This window comes from Phalacrocorax carbo, chromosome 24, assembly GCF_963921805.1.
Source record: "Phalacrocorax carbo chromosome 24, bPhaCar2.1, whole genome shotgun sequence".
Classification (NCBI taxonomy): Eukaryota; Metazoa; Chordata; class Aves; order Suliformes; family Phalacrocoracidae; genus Phalacrocorax; species Phalacrocorax carbo.
Window position 1 is genome coordinate 4181388 of NC_087536.1, and position 24898 is coordinate 4206285.

General features: G+C 46.6%; 1 protein-coding gene across 2 annotated transcripts in view; it reads right to left on the minus strand.

Moving 5' to 3' along the window:
* Positions 1–11453: 11453 nt before the first annotated feature.
* Positions 11454–24898, minus strand: part of DPYSL2 (dihydropyrimidinase like 2) — a 54848-nt gene continuing 41403 nt past the window's right edge. For both annotated transcript variants that reach the window (XM_064472908.1, XM_064472909.1), the window contains exons 8-14: positions 23894–24014; positions 20260–20416; positions 19959–20100; positions 19567–19737; positions 16598–16777; positions 14994–15159; positions 11454–14327 (exon numbers count right to left, since the gene is read on the minus strand). In XM_064472908.1, coding sequence (XP_064328978.1) covers positions 14236–14327; positions 14994–15159; positions 16598–16777; positions 19567–19737; positions 19959–20100; positions 20260–20416; positions 23894–24014 — 1029 coding nt within the window. In that variant the 3' untranslated portion in view covers positions 11454–14235. The remainder of the gene's footprint in view (positions 14328–14993; positions 15160–16597; positions 16778–19566; positions 19738–19958; positions 20101–20259; positions 20417–23893; positions 24015–24898) is intronic.

A 24898-nucleotide genomic window follows, 5' to 3' on the forward strand; every position in this document is an offset into this window, starting at 1 on the left:
CAGTAAAACTGGGATCGAAATCTGGTATCACTCCAGAGTAGCTCTGCTAAAATAAAATAGAAAGATTTATACAGATTAAATAGATCTGAACATACGCCTTTTGGGCCAAAGCTCGTTATGATACAAAATCTTCTACATCTAAGCAGTTGGTCAGCTCCACAGATCACAGAGTTGATGCTGGTCCAATCTAGTGAGGGTAAGCGAATCCCTTCATGATTCCCGAGGCCTGGAGAGTCTCTTACCAGTGCTGTATTCACATTTAAAGAAGGGAAGATAAGCCTGCTCTGGGTTTGTCAGCAAAGGCGCTTCCCAAAACATTGATTCTGGCACTTTGGGGAGCAGTGACGTGATACGTCATGTCTTCCGAACAGAAGAATCACTTGAGTCAACCCCGTGCTTTCTCTGAGGACACCTGATGGAGGGGGGTTAGGCTTCTCCAGTAAGGGTCAGCCGCCCCAAGGCTGAACCCCGAGCACAGGGTCAACGTTCCCAAGCCACACGTGTCAGAGCACTGCGCTAGCAACGGGCAGGTCGGAATAAAGTCTGTGCTTATAATTAGGTTTAAAGGGCAGTTTCCTGCACAGATGCTTTTACAGTCGCAGTATGCAGCCACGGCAGGGTGTCTCCTAGGAAGCACTGATGGCCTGTCATGTGTACCTACTACCTTCACCACGTGGTAAAGAGACTCAGTATTTCTGCAATACTGTTCACGCTAACCTGAATTACCCCACTGGGAGCCACGGCTGCCCTGTAGCAGCAAGGGCACGGCATAGCCCATCACCTCCAAATTAATAGAGTTGGACCTTTAACTCGTGCGTTGATCCAGGTGTCTCTGAGCTCAAGCCCCGCTCCAGACCTATGCCCGAGCAATAAGATGACGAGGAAGCTCCTCCAGGGACAGCACTCCTGACCCCGGGAGGCTGTGCACTGCTGGAGGATGGTAATGATAGCACGCCACCGATAGCATATGCTTCCTTCAAACACAGGGAATCGACTTGTGCTGAGACCAGGCAGATAATTCAATATTTACACAGAACTGCAACAGTAAAAGAATGTTGTTATGCCTTAAAAGCTTTTGGAGGATGAGATCCAAGATGACACAGCAGGGCCATGGAACAGCTCCAAATTCTATTTCTTTGTGGTGAATTTGTCAAAATGAGGTGTCAACTGTAAATTGCTCAGCGAGCAGATGTCGCCCCATTCACAATGCCAAAGGTCCCAGTAGCCCTCCAACCTCAGGCTGCCGAGTGTGCCTTGACCTTGTGGTTCAGTGAGGCTGCAGGAGACAAGGCTCAGGAGCCAGGCTTAGGCTGAGGACTCAGCCCTAAGTGTTGTAGCAGCCACTTCACCTGTGCTCTGCAGCCCAGCGCTGGGCTGGGATCAGCGGATTGACTCATCTCTTGGTTCTGCCACAGGATTCCTGCATAACCTGGGACGACTCACTTCGTCTTTCCGGGCCTCTGTTCTCCAGCTTTAAAACGGAGAGAGTCATTGTCACCAAGGAACGCTAAAACTAACCCAGACGAAGGACAAGCATAAACAACTTTATTTCACAAAGCAGCCAAAACCTCAACAAAAAAACCCAATGAGAGGCAGGGGTAAACTGGAATCAGTCAAGCCTCCGGTACCATTTAGCACAGACCAGGTTCGAGCTGCCAGTCGGGGCATTATTCCTACACGTTTATACACAAGAATGATGGCCCAAAGGGGCTCACGCACACGCACGCTTACTCACAAAGGGGAGCCCTCTCCTGGGCACCCAGAGGGCATAACCGCTCGCCCAGGGGGGCAAGGGCTCCCTCAAGGACATACCCAGAAGGAATCCCTCACCCAAAAGAAGGGGAGGGCACTCAATCCTGGGAATTTTCTCAGGCGCCGCCCCAGCCCAAGGGGAGAGGCTTCCAACACAGCCGCGCTGCTCCAAGCAGCCCCGCTCCGTGCCCCAGTTACACCCGCCTCGGATCTGAGCTGTGCCATCACCGGCCACGACCCAGAAGCCTCTCTGAACCCCGGTGCCTCACTGGCGCTACGGACCCTCCCCGTGGGCCGAGGGGTGCCGCCTCTGCCCCCCTCCCCTGCCAAGGGCCGTACTTGCATGGCAAAGCACAGCGGGCACGAAAATGGGGTGCCAAAAGCTGGCGATCACCGTGGCAAAAACCCCAGGCTCTGGAAGAGTAGGGGGGCGCCTCACACAGTCATAGGCAACAAGACACCTCCTTTACCCATCTTTCATATTAATGCTCTGCACAGTCGTGTTTGCCTCAGACAATGCAGAGCCCCAGTTTTGGCTGGATGTTCCTCTGCTATCACTCTGTCATAGTCATAATAGCATGAATTTATAATAACCGAGTTGTGGTTCTTTTCCTATGCATACTGCAAGAGCCCCTTTCTTTACTCCAATTTTTGAAGCCAGAGGCAGTTACACAAAATCTGCATTAGAAGACGATGTATAACAGACCTTTGAAATCTGCCATTAGGCTGCTATTGTCCTTGCAAATGTGTTTACAGACTTAAAGAGACAAAAACTACTGAAGGGTTTTAATCAGCAGCCAAAACCATGGGAAGCCACGCAGCAGCCAGGAAACCTCTTTACCTGGCTCTGCAAGGGCTGGTGATGTCTGGGGCAAAGCACCCCACCTTTGTGTTTGCTGTTCCTCTGGGTACTCCACGTGCAAGCTCCTCCTGGCAGGGACTCTTTCTTAATCTAGACCTCATGCTGGGCAAATGGGACAGTGGCTCTCATCCTAAACTGCTGCCATCAGAGTAACTAAGCCCAGCACCCTCTTTCAGTCTGAGAAGCCGAACAGGTACATTGCAGCCTCCCTCTTCTCCATGCTGCTTGGCTCATCAGCTGTGTTTGTCCCCTGGCTTTTCTTTCCCCATCCCTCTCCACTTGAATTTTAATCAGAAGCAGCAGCTGAACAGAAGGTGCCATTTCCATAGCTACGGAAGAGGCATCGACAGCGAGAGGTGATGGAGAGGCTTTTACCCAGATGCAGTCATCATTAACATTCACCATAATAACCTCGCCTGCAAGCACAGCCCTACTATGGCAATAAGACACTTGGGCAGTAAATCCTTGGCCGGGCTTGTCTTTCATCACAGAGAACAATACCTTTTGGGGTCACATTTCTAATCTGCCAATTAATCATTTTTATACGTGGCAATGTTTACATATAAGCAGAGACCACTTTAAACCACACACAGCTACCCCAGTGGTTACCTTGGCTTAGGCACGGGTGGACAATAACTGCCCCTTCCGAGGTGTTACGCATACAGACATGCACACAGACATATGCAGCAGCTGCCATCTGTGGCTTGCTCCTCCCATTGGACTGGTTTATGCCTCTTGAAACAACACTGTTTAATGAAGACAGTCTCTCGGTATTTCTGGCTGTCCCACTGAGTTATTTTGGGATGCTGGGTAGGACCTTTCCACTCCATTGTCACTGTTTAGCTTGTGTTTTGCATGTCTTCAGCCTCCTGTCTGCCACGCTCAAAAGCCTAGACCAGAAATATTCCCTCCCTCTGGGATCTTCACAAAACAAATACATTGTTCAGGGGGAAAAACCCCTTGTCATTGCATGGGTTTTCTCTGTGGAGCATGACTCAGGCCCATTTTGGTTTGTATTTCATTTCAGGTATAAAACCTAGCCAGTAGGTGACCCAAGAAGCTGTGCAGGGTGTGTGGCATCTTTGGGGACATATTACCAAGGCACCAGCTCTGGCGTTAGGTTGGGAGTCTCTCTGCAACACTGGTTTGTGCCTGTTACACTGGAAATCTCCCCTGCAGAGCTCCAGCCTTGTCTGCTTCAAGATTTCTACCCAAGCTTCCCACATGGCAGCGCAGGGTGAGGAACTGGATGAATAAAATAGAATTTGAACGTGAGGGAGGGAATGTGGGTAGGAGAAAATAACCCTTTGACTAATTTATGAGGCACGTTTATAGCTTTTATTTATAGATCTCTATGGGGGATTCATATTGTTCTCTACCATCTGACATTATTTGGCAGTTTTGTGGTGCCTGCAAAAAAAAAAACCCACCCCCCCCAAAAAAAAAAACCCTCCTCCAAAACCACATTTTTGATTAATAATCTTGAAAGCTCAGGGTGTCAGCAAGTCCTCAGAAAGACTGTCCCAGCTGTCCTCTAATAACTTATGGTTTAAAGGTACAAGGGCTTGATTAAAACTCTCATCATACTAAATCAATGGTAGCTCAGGGAAAAGAGGTCCTTTCCTTCCCCCTTTTTCAGATAAAGTTTACTCGCTTGTGCCTGTCTGGCATTTGATTTTGCATGCATGCAAAAACACTAAATCAATGCCACCAGTGAAGTGCTCACTGGGGCTGCCTAGTTCTGTCCAAGGCAAGCTGAATGCATGCTTTTTTATGCATGTGCCTTCAATGTTATTTTTGGAGAGATTAATGAATTCAGGTGCAGTAAAAATAGTCTACTGCAAACAAACAAATTCCTCCTTAGCATACTGGAAGGATAAAGAATGTCATCTACATGAGCACAACCTCAGTGATACCCATGAACAAGGCAAAGCAACTGTACCATTCCTGTGGCTGTTTGGGCCAGCGGATGTCTTGAATGACCTTGCCTGCTCGGAGCTGTTAATCCTAGCATTTGCCTCGGCTGAGGCAGGAGACACACCTGGAGATGAGCAGAAGAAACCTTGCAGCCCCAGTTATGTCTCTACATGGGCACAATATGTAGACCTAATTATAGAAGTGAGGTTCGCAGGAGACTGGAAAATTAATGCTGATTCCTCCAAGCCTCCATGCTCTTAGAGTCAGGAAGGGCTCATTTCCATGCCTACCCTGATATCCTATGAGAGGGAGAGTTTTTTTCACTGTGTTTCTTAAAATATAAAATCTCAGGAGACTTCAAGCTGACTGCTAAGCCCCGGTCACAGTGGAGCCCCCTTAGCCTCTGGAGGGTCTTTCCTGCACTCAGCAGTGCGGCTGCTGCAAGTTTGTCGGAGGAAAGGATAAAATACAACTGGCTTAAAGCAAAAAATGTGGGATGGTAGCTCATTGCAGAATTGGCCTAGAGCCTGGGAAAGCTCAGGCCTATCACCAGACAAGCTTTAGAGAGGGTAGGAGAGCAAAGGGGAGCAAACTGCAGGGTCTTCTGCAGAGCTTTGGTCAACCTTCAGATAATTTGGGTCTCAGCCTTGAAACGTCCAGCTGGCCCGAGTCCTCTGGGACTTCATGCTCCTCTCTGACCAAGAGCTAACATGAAATGGCCCAGAAAGGAAAGCCACATTAAATCTCATGATGTGCCTGCTCTTTAAAGTACCACACAAAGCAAGCCATTCCTGGGAATTGTCTAGCATTTGGAGCCAGAAGCCCGAGTACAGTGATGGGCTGTGACATTTGAATGTCATCTAGTCCCAGTCCAAACCCCAGCTGCTGTTTGACTTGGCAAGTGACTTCCCCTCCCAGAAATGCAGCGCTCCACCAAGGTGACATCCACCTCCAAACCTCTCTACCTCTCCCATGCCACATTCGCCTTTGTCCTGTAGGAGGAAAAAGCTACGGAGAGATGCATAAATAAAACAGGACATTTTCCTGCTTAGTTGATATCATTAAGGGAGAGAGTTGCATCAGTTTTCATCATGCTTTGACTGACTTGTAAGTGAAATCTTTCAAGAATCTGTAGAAAAAGCCCATGGGGTGACTCTGATGGGGCTCTCAGGAAATCACTAGTAAAACCATAGCTTTTCTGCTGAATTTTATGTATGAATTTAAAAATTCAGTGCAAAACAGATGATCCCCTATTACACTTACAGCCAGTTTTGATTTGGAAAAAAAAAAAAAAGAGGTGTATGAACCAACGTCTATCTAATATAGGACAAAGTCAAATATGGCAGGTTTTGGTGTTGAAAAGCAAAAGAGAGGCAAATGCGAAGGCCTGTGTATTTAGTGTTTAAGTAGGTCCACATCCGCTGTGGAGGAAGCAATCTGATCAGGAGGGAGAAACAGCCTCATGAAACTAATAGAAATGCAGCTTAAAGACGTGTATCTGGTGCCCTCCTGTGGAACGAGCCGCTTCGGAGGAAAGGCGCAAACAGCCGGTGGTTTTAATGAGCAGAAAAGTCTCTGGGGTAGGGGTTACTTTTTGGACTTAGAATAAGACTAAGAATGATAGAAACTAGGGCTCAGCAATTTAACTAATTGTTTTCCCAAAAACTACTCTGCAATTTTCTGGGCTTACAACCGAGATAGTTTTACATATTATTTGAGTAGCTGCAATAGAATCACAGAATCTTTAAGGTTGGAAAAGACCTCTAGGATCATCGAGTCCAAGCCCCAACCCACCACCCCAGGCCTCCTAAACCATGCCCTGAAGTGCCACGGCTGCACGTTGTTTGAACCCCCCCCCAGGGATGGTGACTCCCCACCTCTCTGGGCAGCCTGTGCCAATGTTTGACAGCCCTTTTGATGACGAAGTTTTTCCTCAGCTCCAACCTAAACCTGCCCTGACGCAGCCTGAGGCTGGTTCCTCTCGTCCTGTCACTGGTGACTTGGGAGCAGAGACCAGCCCCCCCCTCACTCCAGCCCCTCTCAGGCAGCTGCAGAGAGCGAGAAGGGCTCCCCTCAGCCCCCCCTTCTCCAGGCTAAACCCCCCCAACCCCCTCAGCCGCCCCCCAGCACACTTGTGCTCCAGACCCTGCCCCAGCCCCTCTGCCCCTCTCTAGGGCAACCACAGCCCACTCCCACACCACCTAACCTTCAGTAACCAACAGTGTACACTGGAGCCCAGTACTCTGCTTCCTCCTGTTTTAGGGACTGGTGGAGGACGAGATGTGGCTGTTGCACAAATGAAATGCGTGTGAGCTTAAGTAAAGTTTCTGAACACTTGCCTCCGAAATCTGAATGAAAGCAAGCAGGAAAAAGGGTAGGAATGATCATGTTTTGGAACTGAAATTCAGAAAGCAGAACAAGCCACCATCCGACAAAGCTGTTGAGGCAACACTGATCATGATCTACTTCATTTATTCTTGCATTTGCTTTTCCTTATATCTTAGGAATGTTTTGCATGACAGACATTAAATATAAATGCCCTCAACTGCTGTCTGGGGTTTGCCAACAGACACATGAATTTCTTGTCATCCTCCACATTCCAACCCTAACAATTCAACGCTACTGGTTAAATGCGATCGCTCCTGTACTCACAGCTTACGTGGGGGAAATGAGCCATTTAAAACTTTTCTTTTGACCAATAAGCGTTACTACTTTTTAAAGTGCACTTAGGAAAAGCAAATATTGGCCTTGTTTGCAACTTTTAAAAAAAAAAAAAGATGGCTGCAAAAAGAGGTTCTTCATTTTCTATATGCACTTACATTTATCAGCACCAGGAATCCACATCCGTGGCCAAAACCTGAAGAATGCAGGCTCGTCGGGTCAGATCTTCCCATGGGCTTAGATGGTGCTACGAATCCTCTATAGTAATGCTGCTTTTCACCAATTTGGGCTAGCCGGACTGTAACCCAGATGAATAGCAAGGGGTCAGCGAGGGGAAGGCATCGCAGCCTTCATCAGCACACACTCGCTGGCTTATAAATATAATATTACATATATTATGTATATAATAAACTTACAAATATTCAGTGTGACGTTGGTTGCAGATCTATTGCTCTCATCAAGGCATGGGACACGCTGCATCCCTGCAGCAGGACGTGGCGGGATGTGGGGTGGAAGTTGGCCAGAGCCGCGCGTTCGGCTCGGCAGCTGAGCCAGGCGGTTTCAAGCAGTGCTACCGCCCCAGAGAACAGTCCCACACAGGTCTTGGAGGGATCTGTACTGTGGGAAGGCATAACAAGAACTACTGGCGAGAAACAAAAGGCAGGCCAATTCAAATCAAAAGCAGGGGAAAAAAAATTAACCATAAGATGATTAATCCATGGAATAAATAACCGGGGGATTTTCTGCCATTTGAGGCTTCGCAAGTCAGCGCTGAAAGACTCACTATAACGCATCTGCCAAGTTTTATTGGTTAATGGCTGAAGAAAATGCTTGTGGAAAGACCAACACACTCTAGTACATAGTGGTAAATCCACAGGGAGAGTGCCAAGGCTCTACATCAATCACAGCTTACCGGAGCTAGCAGAGAGCAACTTCCCTGGCCTGGGTTATATGGGAGAAAAAATAATCCCCTCTGATTGTAGAGCCGGCAGTTGGCAAAGTTTGCAGTTTTACAAGAAGAGGAATAGGAGGAGCAGTGGCAAAGAGGGAAATTATTTTCCTGCGGATATTAGCCAACAGCTGGCTGTTGGGAAGAGATGGTAGCACGGCTTAGTGCTGAACAGAATTAGTTTTTATAATTTTCAAGAAAGAAAATGATTTGCTTTTCTCTGGGTGGTTTCTTTTTTAAAGGAAAACTTTTCCTGCTACTGGTAGAAACAACTCAGAGCAAAAAAATCTGCATATTTTCCCGGTGAAAGAGGAAGAATCATTAGGGGTTTTTTGCAATTCTACTTTTTACTATTTTCTCAATGAGAAGTGAGTGGAACAACTAATATGATAAACCACACAAGTGTTCATTCTTTCCCTCTTCCCCCCCTCCACCAGTAGCTTCTTATGCAGGAAACGGCTGCACAAAGCCGAAAGCCAGAAAATTTGTTAACCACAGAAGGAGGGCGGGAAATGGCAGGGAAGAAACAGAACCAGTCCAGAGGAAGGAAAACCCTGCCATTTCTTCAAATCTACCTTACCTCCGCTCTCGGACATCATGCTTTTGTGGAGAAAAGCCAAAATCTGTTTAAGAAAAGAATGCTTGGGGTTTTTTTTTCTGTAACTAAATTGATAGTTAAAGTTTATGGCTTGCTCTGCATTTTGTTATAGGAGGGTGTCTCGTTAGGCTTAATCTATAATGGAACACACTCAGATGATTCATAACTTTTTAACATTTAAATACTGTCCAATATATTAATATAATAGAGAAGATATACGTGTATGCCATCTCTCTGTCACAGTAATCATAAGCCCTGTGCATGTTCTACATTTATTACATCCTACATCATTCTTAAGATGATCCATGTGCCTCAAGGGAGTTTGTCATGTTCATTTTTGCATGTCTTGCTGCCACCTAATGGCAGTGAGCTCAACCTTCACCTTTTGTGCTAAAAAATGGGGAGAAAACAGGTTCTGAAGCTTCCATCCGTGTAGAGCAAGCGGCTAAAAGTACTAAATGCTTTAATTTTTAAAGCCATAAAAATCTTGGGAAATTTAAGTTAATTAAACTTAGCATTAATTAATGGGATTTTTGTCCTGCACAAGCTATCTAGAGTCATATATAGCACCTTAATTAGGGGCGCGGTACCATGTTTCCAGCCCACGTGAAGGTGCCAGTTACGGTAACCCACACGAAGGGTTACCCAAGAGTGGGTTTTTTTTGAAGTGCAAAGCAACTGGGTCCATACTGCCGAGGAGCCCTGGGGGCCTATGCACCTAGCCACCCTCAAATTTCCATGGTGGAAGGTATTAAGCTGCAGAAACACTGGTTTTAGCCCGCAGGAAATGCAAAATAGTGCAAATTAACTTTGGCTGCTGCAAAACCAGTTGGGTTGGAGTAAGGTACGTATATATGCTTCTATATGTGTATAAAGAACACATACACATAGCTGTAGATTAAATGAGTCTTAGGTCACAGAAGCCTTGGCTTTGAAAATGCTGTGCTAGGTCGCAGCACACGCTGGAGGACAGCTGAGATGTGAGGCCTAGTGACAATTATTGCTCCCAACACCCTGCCACTAAGGAATAAATCAAGCCAGGTTGCCCTCAGTTCCGATAACCCACGTCTCCTCACGAGCTGACAGACATTGCTCCAGGTCACCGAGTCAAATCCATCATCTTTCTTCTCGTTTTAGCCTAACTCTAACTAATTCTGCATCAATGTTAAAATCAGATTAGATCTATATTGGGTCTCATACGCATGGCCACAGACCAGTCAAAGGCAGGCCTGCAAAGAACCGAACCAGCGCACACGTCACCAGCCCTGAGCTGGGCCTCGTTGCTGCCAGCATACGGAATTACCCGGATTAATGGGTTGACAAAACACGGCTATTCTCGTGCTCTTTTGTAGCAGCAAACCAGCACTGCCCCACTGACCTGAATCTTCCTGAGGCTTCTCACTGGCTTGGTTCCTCAGTACATGTTAGGTTTAGATCTGGCAGTTGAACTCTTCCTGACCTCAGAAACTTCTCTATGCTTCAGTTGATATTTTTTGGCTTGTTCCAACATGGACCAGGTTCACTGAGTCCCTGGAATTGATTTCCTGGGGAAGAGGTTTCTTTCTTTCCAATTTAGGCGCTGGAAGAAGAAATAATGATAGAATAAAAGCAAATGGAGGCTCTGCAGATGTGTGTTAACTAAACACCAGAGCTTTAGCCTGAATGCATCTTTCACTGGGACGTTATTATTGGGACAAGCTAATAAATCTTACACACAGCTACCCACCAACCCCGTTCTACGGGACTCGATTGCATATATGCTAATATCTAATTTAAGCTGCCAGTAGCCAAATAACTGCATGTCCTTGGTGACAGAGCCAGGCTCTCCACATTAACTGGAAGTCTTTTCATTAGTGGATGACCACTGCCCCTTCTCAACAGATGAAAAGGAAACCCTCTTAAAACTTCCCACTGGATTGGGGTGCCAGGTTTAAAGGTGCACGGAGAACGCTAACTGCATTTCACCGAGTGCTTGAAACATTTGGTTTTGTTGAGCTGAGGAACAAGAGCTAAACATCACTGCAAAGTCAGTTGCAAACTCCAGCCGTGCTCGGATCTGGGGGAAGACCACCGAGAGGGTTGATCTGGTGGGAGTAGGGATGCAGCAACCAACGGTCTGAGTGGCTGCCAGCGACGCCGGCTCCTTCTGAGCCCTTCCCATGATCCGGTGCGATCTCACTCGCAGCATCTCTGCGACACAGTAAAACCGAACCACCACCACCAGTTTCACTGGCATCTTTCCAGCCAGCTCTAACACTCCCCACTCAGATATCTGTGTGTGCCTTCTATTTATGCTGCGCTTTCTCTCCCCTCCTCCATCGCTGTTAGGAGGGTCCGAGGAGGAACACACTGGAGGGCCGAGGGCTATGCCAACAGGTTTAGCTTCTTTCGCTCACGTTTCGTCACTGACCTCTGCAAGGCGGAGCCACGAGTTTTCAGGCAAATGTCTCTGCTTTTCCAAATACTGCCTTAGACAACTGCCCTGGCAAGAGACCTGCTTTTCTCTAAGGAAATCACACTGTGGACCATTGATTCCTCTTTACCATCGCCATCCTCCAAGGAAGCGTGGCCACTTCGCACCTCACTCCTACGCAGGACTACCATCAGCCTACATTAGCACCCATTTCAGAGCTCAGTTTTTAGCCGTTGAAGGCACCAGCCAAGGTACGCACTTACACAGAACACGTATCGCCTTGAGACACAGATGCACCTAGTGAAACAACAACATTTTGTCTTTATTAGGAGTTCCCATGGTAATATAACACAGAGTTCTTAAGGAATAAAACACAAGACTCAGGGTTGGGGTAGGGGTTTTTTTGCCATTGAGACAATGGTCAATATCAGTACTTCTTTTTGTCTACACACATGATCAGCTTTAGCACTTACAGCTCCTCCACTCATGGTTCACAATCACAAATCCAAGGGTTAAATCCAGCTAGTATTAAATCCTACTTTTTTTTTATTTTTAGAGCTTCAAGTCACTGCGGTTAATTAATTAATTAAGTCATCGTCTTTTTTTTTCTTTAAGCATTTACATATGACATTCATTAAACAGACACAAAGCAGACGAGCTCTCACAGGAAAAAACATGCTTACATAGCCTGCAAAACTCTTTTTTTGTGATTTTTTTTTTCCTTTCGAAGAACAAATTAAAACTAAGAAGTCATCATGAGTCAGTGAAGGAAAAAAAAAGGAAGACTTAAGTGAATACTGAAGAGCCGCAAGTGTTTCGCAGAATTGAAACGGATCTGCAATTCTTTTTTTTTTTCTCCCCAACTCGTTCAAATTGGTTTTAACATACAGGTGAAAAATATGAAAATAGCTGCAATATATATTAAGTTCACGGATTACTTAACAAACAAAGTGCAAACTCTTTTATGCAAAACCAGGAGACCCAAGAATTAAACCTAAATGTAAAATGCATGGATGAATATGGCCTTGTTTTTCTTAACCTTTGTGTTCAAAGGGTCAAAAGGAATTAGGTGCTGAAGCTGGGAGGGTTTGGGTACCTACATAGCTTCCAGATCCTTTGCAAATCCCAGCATTGATACTTTGTAATGACAAATTTGGTACTTGTTTCTTAAAAGCCTTCATATATATTGTTTTTTCCCTAAAAGAACCTGTAAACACCATTTAAGAAAATACAAATATGGAAAAACAAGTCAATGTACATGGCGAAGTACAAATCGAAGAGAAAGCAGAAGATGCAGCCAAGTGCCAGGGCATACAGACAGTGGAGGTAACGCTGCGTTAGCTGTGGGTAGAAAAGCTCTCTGTGCTAAGAGACGGGCCAGTCTGCGGGACCCCCGAGCCCTCCAGCTAAGTTTAAGTGAGAACCTAATGGTGCGGACACCCTCCGTGTCCTGAAAATAATAAGCCTCCAATACTAGGGCCAAAAGACCCTCAATCCCAGAAAATACTTAAATGCCCAGATCCCGCCGACTGCCACAGAAGTTGGGGCTCCTATATTCATTCAAGGACCACTCGTGGCCTCTGGTTTCTCACATCTGAGGCAGCAGGTGTCTGGGGAAGGGTGGGGAACCACTAGGCTTTCTCACAAATGCTTGCACAAAGGCAGATTCCTGAAGGAACGAGTGACTGTGAAATTCGCACCGTGTACAAGAGATTCTCAGCTGCTGTTGACCCATCGAGCTGCTCTGAGGCTCCCAGTTACAACAGCTGGGCATCTGGACTCGAACGGGAATTGCCACAGATGCTCAGGCACACACTCAGCTGACCAGCCTGCCGATGAGAGCTAAAGATAAGCTCTCATAAAGTTTTAAATAACCACTCATCGATGGCCAGGAAGGGAGAAGGCGGCTGCTACAGAGATCTTTCAAGCAACATCTCGCTCTTTGCCTATGGCCCTCTGCTTATCAAATTCCACCTCCAGGAACAGAAGACAAACTAACTGCTAAAAACTTCTCAAGAGACTCTGTCCCAGCTCCTCACCTGGTATCCAGCCCCTTTGTGCGCTCAAGACCTGGCACACTGAAGTGAAGATCATAGCTTATGAACCTGCTCCGTGAGCTCCTGTTGCAGCTAAGTGGCAAGCGTTGGCTAGAATGATGCAACCTAGGGATACCTGAAGTACCAGGGTGGCAGTGGCAGTGATACTGGCAGGAGTCTGTAACTTGAATGAGGTTCAGGAAGGACTGGGAAGAACAGGGAGATGCCCAGTTCTCAGATAAGGCTTCGTAAACACAATGATACAAACATATTAAAAACACACACACAAATATTTTTTAAAAAAAAAAAGTTTCCTCAAGGATCTAATTTGCAGCAAATTCCAGAAGGAAAAAAAAAAAAAAAAAAAGAAAGAAAACAAACCAACAGAACCGAAGTCTCCACCAATTCTAGCTCACCCGATGGCTGGGTGCAGTGCGCTTTGTCAATTCCTAGTGCTGGCTCCTGTTTCTCTCTCGACAGCAGACAGCTATTCAGTGACCTCAAAGGCGGTGCTGGGGAATGGTTACAGACAGGCTGGGATTCGTGTCCCTCTGTGCTTGCCTAGCTATTCTGCTGGAATACAGAACCCTGCAGAATGTCCAGTTTAAAACCCTTGAACTACATTTCTGCTTGACATTAAAAAAAAAAAAAAGCGCTATTTTTTACATTTATTATTTATTTATTCCTTTTTTTGTGTGTGTCTTAAAGGCAGCTCCAGGGAAATTCACTTTATCCTTCCTTTATTAAAAGAAAGATGCTGAATGGGACAGAGGCCACATATCTCAAACATCCTCTTTACATTTACTTTCACATGTCAGAGGTGTCAAAACAGGGTTTATTTCTTTAAATGTGTAAGGGCTGAGGGGGGAAGTGAGAGGGGTTGGTGAAGATGAGGAGGGAATCTGAGGGGACTGAAAGAGGCGCCTTACTTCAGCCCCCCCTCACTGGTTGCCCGCAGTAACTGTCACAGGCTCTAAAAGAATCAAAAAGGGTCTCCAGGTGCCCCCGTCCCCCGGTCCGCTAGGCGGGCACAGAAGGGGTCGGTCCTTAGCCCAAGCTGGTGATGTTGGCACGTCCGCCGGGCGGTGCCACGATGCGCTGAGTCGTGCGGCGTGGGATGTTGTCGTCGATCTGTGCCCCTGCGGGAGAGAGAAGCGACGTCAGGTCCCCTGGGGCAGCGAGAGTGTGATGAGGGAGCCGGGGGACGAAGGAGCCGGGGGGAAACAGCCGCACAGAGACCCATCAAGTCCCCTTAGGCCAGGCTCCCACAGTGCACACCAAAATGCACCATCTTTGGAGGAAAAGCCCTTACTGGCCTCCAGTGCCTTAATTCTGCTGAAACCTGGTCTGCATTAGTATGTCTGCACTGAACACCTCAGCCACCCACACCTGCACAGATAAGAAGCGACTGAACGGCTTTCCCTTAGCGAGCCTTTTTATTCCTTTTTATAGTTTTCCCTTACTGTGCTGAAGCAGCACGCTGAGAAATCAAATCTGCCACATACCAGACCCGCAGCTGGTCTCAGCTGGCAAAGCTCTGCCATCTGCCCTCTTCAGACACCCGGCTGAGGACCGAGCCCGGAATGCCGTGGGGTACTTGGCATTCGTGCCATGGCATGAAAATAAGCAGGACTTTATGATAGCTCCTATACTGCTCTGCTTCCTTTCTAAAGGGAGAACCTCCAAGCTAAAAAACACCTCACAGTCCCTCTTATTGCCTTCCAATTTCAGCAGAATTAATTCCACGTATGGGAGTATAAACAAGCCGTGATTTCAAAGCAACTTAGCCACATAAAATTACGTACCAGACAAGCTGAATCCAGACTGGTGCAGGTTCCTCACGGGTGGGGCCTGCTGTTTGGCAGGAGACGTCTTAGCTGAAGACGCTGGTGTGACGGTCTTCGGTGTCACGGACACTTCGCAGACGGGCCCGTCGTAGAGGCCTCGAGGCACGCCCCGCAGCTCAGCCAGCTGCAAAACACAGAAGCAGGCCGCCTTCAGCATCAAAACAGCCTTCAAAACAGAACTAGACAGCTGGCCAGATGTTGCTAAGCCAAAGACATTTCAGGATTTGTCTTTGGTGAGAGAATTTGAAAGCATACCTCCTCTGTGCTGATCCTTGGGCGGCAGCTGGTCTCTGAAGCAGCAGGGATAAAATGAAACGCACTCTGGACTGCAGTGGATTTAGCTAGCTGCTAGCTGGTGTGCGCAGCCTACGGAAGACAGCCAGACTGTCCCCTGCTCTGCAGCTTCTGGCCTTGAATGATCTCAACCTACCTGCTGTTGTATTAAAGGTTCCTGACAACGCTCAAATGAAACATATTACTCATTCCCAAAAAGCAAAAGGATGCCGAGGCAGAAGCAGGTCTGCATAAAGAGGAGCCAGGCTAGCTTCACATCGCCAGCTTGGAGCTTTAGATTGGGTTAAATGCAATTATTCCAGCTGAGATGCCGCCCAGTTGGATCTATACATCAGACATGTATTTCTGTGGGAGACCAGAACACAACAGAAGCCACGGGCCTGTTCTCTGCGGTGCTAAATGACTTGAGATTGTAATTTTGATAACTTGCGATCTCTCCAAAAGAAGAACTAAGGGAAGATGGTTTGCAAGGAATGTGAAGATCACCTATGGTCAGCAGAACTAACCCAGCCCTGGTTCTGCCCAGGAGAGGGCAACACTTCAAACTACTTTTCTCCTCAGAAATCTGACTTCATCTAGAAATAAACTTCTTAAATCCTCTGCAACTGAGTTGCAGCTGAATTCAGCATCATCTTCTGTCAGTTTTTACCAACTAAAGGCATATCAAAAGGCAGTTTCTGTTTTGAATGGGTGTATTTTACAACACTTTTCCAACAATTTTAGCCTCTTAAAAATAGAAAATTCTCACTTTTAAACAGTCAGTAGGCTGTGCCTGTGACTCACCAGTCACCAGACAAGAGCATCTGATCGTATCTGACAGAAGGGAAAGCAGCACAACGTATCTGTAACAATAAATCAGAATTCTAAATTGTTGCTGAAAGGTCTGATATATGAATGCGATCAGTAACTTCTCTTGGTACTCCTGTGACAGGAGAAGCCTGCCGGGTTATTTGCAGGTTGATTCACGTCCAAAGCGGACAGTTCCTGGACAGATGCTCTGTCTAGGTGTCCCAAGATGGAGAAGAATTAAAGAGCAGAAAAATAAGATTTGCAGAAAATCCAAGCTCAAGCCAAAGCATTTTCCTGTGATGACTCGAGTGAATAGCAAAAATGAACGAGGAATGAGATAAATATGGCTCCTATCCAGGGAACATTTTCTGTTGCAGAAGTGTGCGTCTGCGAGCCAGGGGATAGCATCTGTTTTCCACCCACTTCAACTCAGGAGTTCCAGTGAGAGAACAAATGTGCATCCAACCATTTATACTCACCCTGCTCCTTGCTTTGATGCGCTTGTAAACGAAGTCAGGGAACGGTTTCCTGGGGATATACCGTCCAGATCCCTCGGTGACATGGAGATTCCCATCCTCCAGCACGATCTTGCCCTGGCTGATAACCACCAGGGGAGACCCACGGCACTCCATGCCTTCAAAGATATTGTACTCCAGAGACTAGAACAAACAAAAAAGACAACATGAGGAAAACATATTCATCCCAGCAAGGCCTGCTGTGCTTTAATTAGCAATCACCAGTCATGCTAACTGACAAAATTTTAAGGACAGATGGAAGCAAACTCAACAGCGTTTACCTGAGTTGTTTATGTTGTGGTTTAATAGAAAGGCTGGTCTTCATTATCAGTCTAAATTTATTAAGGATTTACTCATGCAGAATTTCCATTACAACAATATTCTTAACGAGGAAATACAGCTTCAAATGAGAATATCTGAAAGCCAACCTGTTTAAATGCATTTAGGCGCCTATCTCTTCTGAATTGCAGGGGATTTAGGAGCCAAATAAAGTTTTATCTGAGTTTCACACTAAAAATAATGATAATTTGAGAAGCTGTATTTCAAACCAGTGTTTTGGGTGACGGGTCAGGGGCCAGGACAATCTTGTTCACTCTAATGGGATTGCTCATCCTCAGTTAACAGGATTGGAAACACTACACCATGGAAAAAAGACAAGTTTTAAAGGAATCACTGGTAAATGTCCCAGCCCTGAAGCGTCCTGGACTGAGATGCACAACCACCATGTTATTTGGGGACTGTTACTCTAGCAACCATCTCCCGAGACAAATCCAGGTCTTTCTTACTGAGTTAATAATGGAGTTTGCTCTTGAAGTGTGTTATAAGTATGGGTAGGCTTGAGTGCAGACTTACAATTAGCTAGAATGGCGGTTAAACCGACACTGAACCGGGTCCAGCCTGAAAAAAAGCTGTGGTGGCAAAGGAGGAGGCTTGGTTAGAAGCTTATGAATTAGGCTGGTTCCAAGAACAACACTAGCTCCTAACGTTTCCTTGCCAGACAGCGGCAAGAGCAGTGTGAATTCTTGGAAAATATCCGTGTGTTGCTCTAGCATTTAAAAAAGTAACAATCATCTGATGCCACATAATCACCACGTCTCCATGTCGCAGCAATCGCTCTGCCTGACTTTCAAAGGGGCTTTTGTTTTGCTCTTGACCAGACTAGGACGCCTTGACTCTAAAGGCGTCACTTCTATCTATTTCTCCTCTAACACAAGGCACATGTGCAGTGTGAGACACAAAAAAATACCCCACCAGGTGTAACGCCAGGTATAAGAGGTGAGGCAACGACAGGGGAAGAGGCTAGTGCTGGATGTGTAAGAAAAAACTTTCTTAGACAGCCTTTCAAGCTCTAAACAAACCACTTGGAAAAAAGAGCCCTTCATCCTCCGTAGTCTTGGCACAACTTAAAGATTCAGCCTTTGGCAATCGCTGATCATTGAGTGCAGAGGGCTTTTACACAGTGCAAGAGTTTCAGGGGGATCTGCAGCCCTTAGTGTATAAAGCATTTCTGACGGGTTGCTCCACTGTGGTTCTGGTTCTCATTCAGCTTAGCCCAGATCTACTGCAAAATCACGGAGTCGGTCCTGATTGCACTAGAGCATATCCACAAAAAATAAAGTCTCTGAGTTTTGTGTTAGGAAATTTTCAAAAGTCCAATTCATTTCCTAGAGACAACAGCCATTAAATGGCAATGGCTTTCAAATACTCCATCCAGCAAGCCACTTCCAGCTCTCTGAGCCATTCATAAGCACAAACCCAGGTTCAACCCACTAAATTTGGCACCTAATAGCGGTAAATCCCTGGGGTCCCTCCTCTAAGTCATTCCTCTCCAGACTGGAGATGTGTGGAGGTGTGATGAGTCTGGAAGCACCTCTAAGGTGATTGACGCCACCAGACTTCTGAGTCAGGATGCCTCTGTTAGAAGTCTCAGCAAAGGCAGGATGAATCCAGGCCATCTGTGACCAGTTCTGACACAGAGTTAAGCCACAGGGAAGTGAACCAAACCTTTTAAAACAGTTTCTTTGTGAATGTGCCCAAGGATCCAAGTGTGGAAGAAAATTTTGCTCCTTCAGCTCCAGAGTGAATGAAAGCATTCACGGAGAAAAGAACAAGGCGTTTTTTTCCAAGGAAACATTCCATAGGTTCATCGCCAGCAGTGAAACAAGTCATCAACAAATGCAAACAGTGGCTGCTTTCTCTGAGACAGTGCTCGAATGTCACAGGGAGACTCCAACCAGCCCTTTGCACTGGGACCATTCTGCAGTTTCCCACAGGGCGGAACAGCTTTTTCACTGTAGGAGCCAGGTATAAGATATGGGGCACATCTGTGGGCCACAGCAAACAGTGCCTCTAACAGTGCCACCACAAAGCCGCAGAAGAAGCAAGAGGAAGGTCTGGTTAGTCTGGGTGCTGCCTTGTGCCTCCCTGTGCCAACTAACATTGGGATGGTCACCGCTAAAATCATGTCTAAGTATGACTCCACACACTTGCGCCAGATCAGAACGTGGCTAAATCCACTCGGACTCACTGGTCTGGATCAGATCTCCAGCGAAGGTGTCCATGAGCTGACAAGCTTCACTGACCCCAGAAGGCTGTAAATGGCACATTGCCATAAAAGGCCTTTTGGTATTTTAGAAGACTTAAAGAGCTTTCTGTGTGCTCAGATCCAAGCATCCAACACTCAAAGAGCAGACAATCTCTCTGCTCCAAGGGCAATCTCTGGGTATTCATGTGATTTCAAATTTGGACTCAATCATCTTCCCTCTGCTCACACAACCGCACTGTACTGGGTGTAAGACCAGAGAGGGCTTGGGGCATCGAGAAAACAAAGCCCTGGGTTGTCATGAGCTCTACTTCTTGGCAGCACAGTCTGGGTTTGAAGGAAGAGAGGAGAAAAGGAGCAGCAGAGCTCACATCATAGAAAATATCCTTACTATGTTATGAGTCTTGGCGGAGATTGTCTTGACGCTGTCAGGATCCCAGATAACCAGATCAGCATCCGAGCCCACTGCAATACGGCCCTTCCGCGGGTACAGGTTAAAGATTTTAGCTGCATTTGTGCTGGTCACAGCGACAAACTGGTTCTCATCCATCTTGCCAGTCACCTGGGGAAAGACAAAAGGAGTCACTGCATTAGCCAGCTGGGGACCAGTCCAAAAAGCAAATCGCTAACAGCACAGCAGATTCCCAGTAAGGTCTCTCGGGGCAGAAACCTCATGCAGAAGGACCATAACAAGCCTCCAAGGGGAGATAACAACACACTGCTGCAGCTTTTTCAGCTCTGAATGTCTAGCTGCAGCCTAAGTCTAAGACACGTGTGACATACCACAGCCTTATCCCAGATGATGGACATCCTCTCTTCAGTCCCATTGGTTCCTTCAGGGATCAGGGTAAAGTTGTCCTTCCCAACAGCTTTCTGAGCAGTGTTGAAGGTGCAGTGGGCACTGCCAGTAACTTGGAGGTCTCCACTGGTAAAGACAATGATAGGTATTTAATATATTTTATTGTCACAGGTTTACTCCCGAAGGTAGAACAGCCTTTTGCGTGCTGGCAACAACTATTATTTTTATCATCCACTTGTCTCAGGACAAAGCACATGCTGTATGGACACAAAGAGCTCTGCTCACCAGGACAGTAGTGAGTTGAGAAAATCCGGAGTGGTTGGGTCAGGACTCAGTGGTGGGGAAGTAACAAAAGCTGCCGCCTTAGCCCAATTCTTGCTCCAGTAATGAGATCCATCGGTGCCCAAGCTGGCTGTGATGGGCTCTCCATACACCACAGTGCCTACAGGACAGGAATACAGGGAAATCCACTGTGAGCACCGAGCAATGGGCATCTCCAGCCCGGCTCCCAGGCATAAAGCATCCTTCTGAAACAGGACAACTTGGGTAAGTCATGCCAGCATCGCACGCTGCAAGGTTTCTTGGTACTTCCTCTTAAGTATGTGCTCACAAAGACAACACTGGATTGAATTCACTGGCCTGCATAACCAGATGAAAACTCCTGGCCTGTTCAATGCTCCTCTAAAACTATATTGTTACTAAGGGCATGCTTTCACAAGCAAGCTCTTAATTTTATACACCTATCTTGAAATGTCTAAAGAAACACTGACCATTCTTCAAAATTCAGTCCCTCGGAATAAGTATCCAAACCTCTAAATATCTGAATTAATAATAAAGGTACTGCTACTGATAAGAGCATGGAGCAGCAAAATGTGCACAATGCCATTACACAATTGCTGAGGTGGGTGTTGATTAATTGTGCTTGGAAGGGTTAATGTAAAGATTCATTATATTACATCCTGGGCCAAGAACCTTATGAAAGAGGCTGAGGGGAACTGTAAGAGCATGAGGAGATCCAGCCTGATCCAGAAGGGATGTGGAAGAAAAAGAATGAAAAAAATAGCGCCTGCAATATTTTTATAAATGTGTATGTATTAAAGATCTAACAAGGCTGGGTTTATTGGAGCAGACTCTGTGCATAAATCAGATAAGAGAAAACTCCTATCAGGAAAGTTTCCTGCCCACAGAGAAAGCCCATCACAGAGGAAATATCGATGTTTCTGATTCACAAAGGCAGCTCAGGGAAACCGAGCAATTCCCCCAAGGGTGCACAGTAAATCTGTGGGAGAACTAGGAAATTAAATTGGATCTTCTGACTCCCTGTCCAGTGCACTAACCACCAGTGCATCCTTCCTCTTCATTAACATTTTTGGAACCACATGAAGGAACCGCGGATCCTTAAGGCCACGATACTTTGCAATTGGAATGCACCAGCAACATCTGCACGCCAAGCAGCTGCAAGACGCTGCAACTTCAAAAGCGGTGCAAGCTGGTAGCCCCACAGATCTGCTCACCAAATGCAACCTTCCTGAAATCTCTGTAAAGTGCTTATCCATCTGGCTTCTGAGCCCAGACGCTTCATGTATTTGTATCTGCCCGCAAAAGACGTGGGTAGAGAAAATACTAACCCTGAATACTTCGATCGGAAAAGACGGGCAAAGGCACCCCCAGAACGGGTCAGCAGGGTCTTACGCACCTTCGCCATGCAGAGTAAGAAAATAGGATCTTTCCTTCACCGTATTGTCTGAGCTGCTCTTATGGCTATATGCTCCCAAGCTAACTGGGAAAGAGTGCATTAGTGGAGGCAGAATGATGCCTCAACTGGCTTCCTGCTGCTTCCAGGACCACACTGAAACAGGAGGTGTAGGAACAGCCTTTGTCAGAGGGGATCCACCAGCAGAGGAAGAGGCTGTTTGACATCACTTGCCACAAATAGGGTTATGAAATCAGAACAAGGCAAAACACACGCTGGCTATTAATGGGAGGCCTGTTGTGGGCCAATACATTGGGAGGATTGTTCTGCGGGGAGCGATGTTTTGAGCTCCCAGATCTGCCAACGACAGAGTCTGCAGGGAATCTCCTCCATACAACTGCCACTGGGAACATCTGGCTTTAAATAACATTCGTTCTTTTCCATTTAGCAAATCAATTCTGTTTTGTTTTCGCCTTGGATAGTCTTCAGTTATGTTTCCTCTGTTACTTGGGAGGGCAAGGCTAGTGTGTGTGGCCCTCCTGGGTTACCCAGTTGGCTGACTGCACAGCATTTAAATTGAATTATTTAAATAAAGGAACAGAGAATGGTGTGCCATTTATACCCCGAATTCTCCTTATAAGGAGACTATGCAATCCGAATGAAAACTGCGTACGCTAGTTCACTCAGGAGGCTAAGTAAAGTGAATTCTGGGGATCTTTCATCTGGGCCAGTCCCAGCACCTTTCATGGGCAGGGTAACATCCACCCAAGTCAGGTTGTGTTTTATGGCTTCTGCGATGTGAGTGTACAGTCCCTCATCCCAGTGCTCTACTTGCCAGCTAGTGGTCACAGGGGACAGCAAGCAGAGCCAGAGGGTGTTTTTGTTGATGCTGCATCTCTGTGGCACGTATTTCTCCAGTACTTTGCCTAGAAAAAGGAAGGGATGCTTCCCTGGCTTATAGGATTGTGCTGTGCAGCCACATCAAGTTGTTTTCTGGGTTAATGCAACATGCAGCCACTTTTGCATGTCAACACATCTTCTCACGTCAGTGTGATCTCCACTAACAGAGCTAGGAGAGGAAGGTTTTACCCCAAACGGCTTGAGCTGCTTCCACACCATGAACAGAAAGAGATGCCTTGGAAACCAGTGCTCCTCACCAACTCTGAACTCATTTAACAGGAATCATGGGACCAAACTACTTCTGAGCCAATACACAAACACAAATCTGTTTGCTGCAGTAGGAAATTAGCTCTTCTCACACCAAACACCCAGATGGAAAGTGATGTCATTTGTATACCCATTCAGGCTTATTTAGACTGCATAAAATTAAATCCAACCCTTCTGAGGAAAGAAGGGGGAAAATCATCCCTCCTGCTTACTCACCCACCCAGAGCCGCTTTAAATAGAAATGAAGGGTTTAGTCACAGAATAAAGCAGGGAGACAGGCGCTCACTGTGCTTTGTAACCCTTGCTCCTTGGGGGCAAGAGAGCAGGGTCAGGATTCGGGAGAAGGATTCGGGAGCAGCTCAGCTCCCTCACAGACCTCGGTTAGAGAGAGGAGGCACAGGGCAGCAGCATCCACCGCAGGTCTGAGCTTTGCTTCTTGCAGCATCCTCAGGCAGAGGGTCCTGCAAGAAATTCCCAGCCTAACCCATACTACTGATCCCAATTCCTGCTCGGATGCCAGACTGTGAGTTACAGCACATGAGGAGTATCTATTTCACAAGTAAGGAACACAGTGGATAGCTGGAATCTGTAACCTCTCTGACTACTCCAGCTAAATCCAACAGGGCCTGTGAGTCAGAAAGCTCCGTCAGAACTCTTGGAGTCACTTCTGACCCCAGGAAGCAGCTCAGCAAAAAGCACCAAGGAAAGACCACAGCAGCTGGAAGGAGGACACAGCTTGCCGTTGTCAGAGGGATTCATTAAATGGAGATAGCACAGAATTACTCTGCAGTAACATGAAGGCGCACAGCTCAATGTGGTAGGATGAGCGTGAAGAGAGGCTCTAGGCTGGACAGAAGAAATGGCTCCTGGCACTGATACGACCACTGAATACTTCTCTGTGGGAGATGAGACAGAAGGAGTTGCTTGGGACCTTTTAAAAAAGAGCCTGGACAATAACATTGGAAAAATAATCCCCTCCCGTAGGGATGAAGCTTATGTTGGCGAGGAGCTGAACTGCATGAGCTAATAGGGTGCTTCCATCCAAGGGAAATAACTTACCCTTTTTTCTGGCTTGAGCAATGACATCAGCGGCACTTTTGCTCATCACCTTGGTGATATAAAGGGGGCAGTTGGTTTGGTTGGCGATGGTTATCGCCCGGTTCACAGCCTCCGCCTCCACCTGAGAAACAAAGTCAGCAGCAAGTTAGTAGCATCCCCACATGCTGGCATACCCCGTTCTCCTTCAGAGGGCCACAGCCTCTGCTTTCACAGGAAAACATGGTGTGCAGGGCCGAGATGAAAGACTCTCCACCCCTCCGATTCTGAGCCAGAAAAATGTACAGTGTAATCATGATAATTAAAATGACATCAAGCTGTAGGCCCCTCTCATTACTACCTTTTCTCCCAGGCTGCTTCAAAGTTTCTCTGCAAGCAGACTAAGTCCTAAAATAACACTCCAGGTGCTCAAGGTCAGAACGATTAAACACCCTTAACCTAGACAAAAATAAGCAACTAAATGTTGACTCAACAAAACCATTCAATGTTCCAGCCCACGCAGAAGAGAGATGCTGCAGCCACATATTCTGGTAAGCCGCGTTTGCAAACAAGCCTCCTAAATTGTACCCTCCACTACAATATCTGGCTTGGGATCTGACAGAGTGTGAACCACCCCATAAATCAACTGCTTTTTCTTGCATGTGTAGAGAGATAACCTCAGCAAGACTGAGGGTCACTTCATAACTACAGTCTTAGAATGAACATAATCACCCTGCAGACTTTTACAGATCACACATCCTAATCAAAGCAGTCCAGATGACAGATTTAACAAGAGGGTAACCCTCATAGTGCCTACTACCATGGAGAACTGAGCCTGCAATACCACAGACATTTTTCAACAGAGGAAACTGAAACCCAGAGCAATCGGCCACCTGATTCCCAAATGCAAGAGGCTACCAGCACCTCCCATGGACTCGGTGGGGTTGGCACATGCTCAGCACTTTTGAAAATCTGCTCCACAGCGACTGATCGCAAGCCAAGCACTGTAAACCATCATCAGTCCCAGAA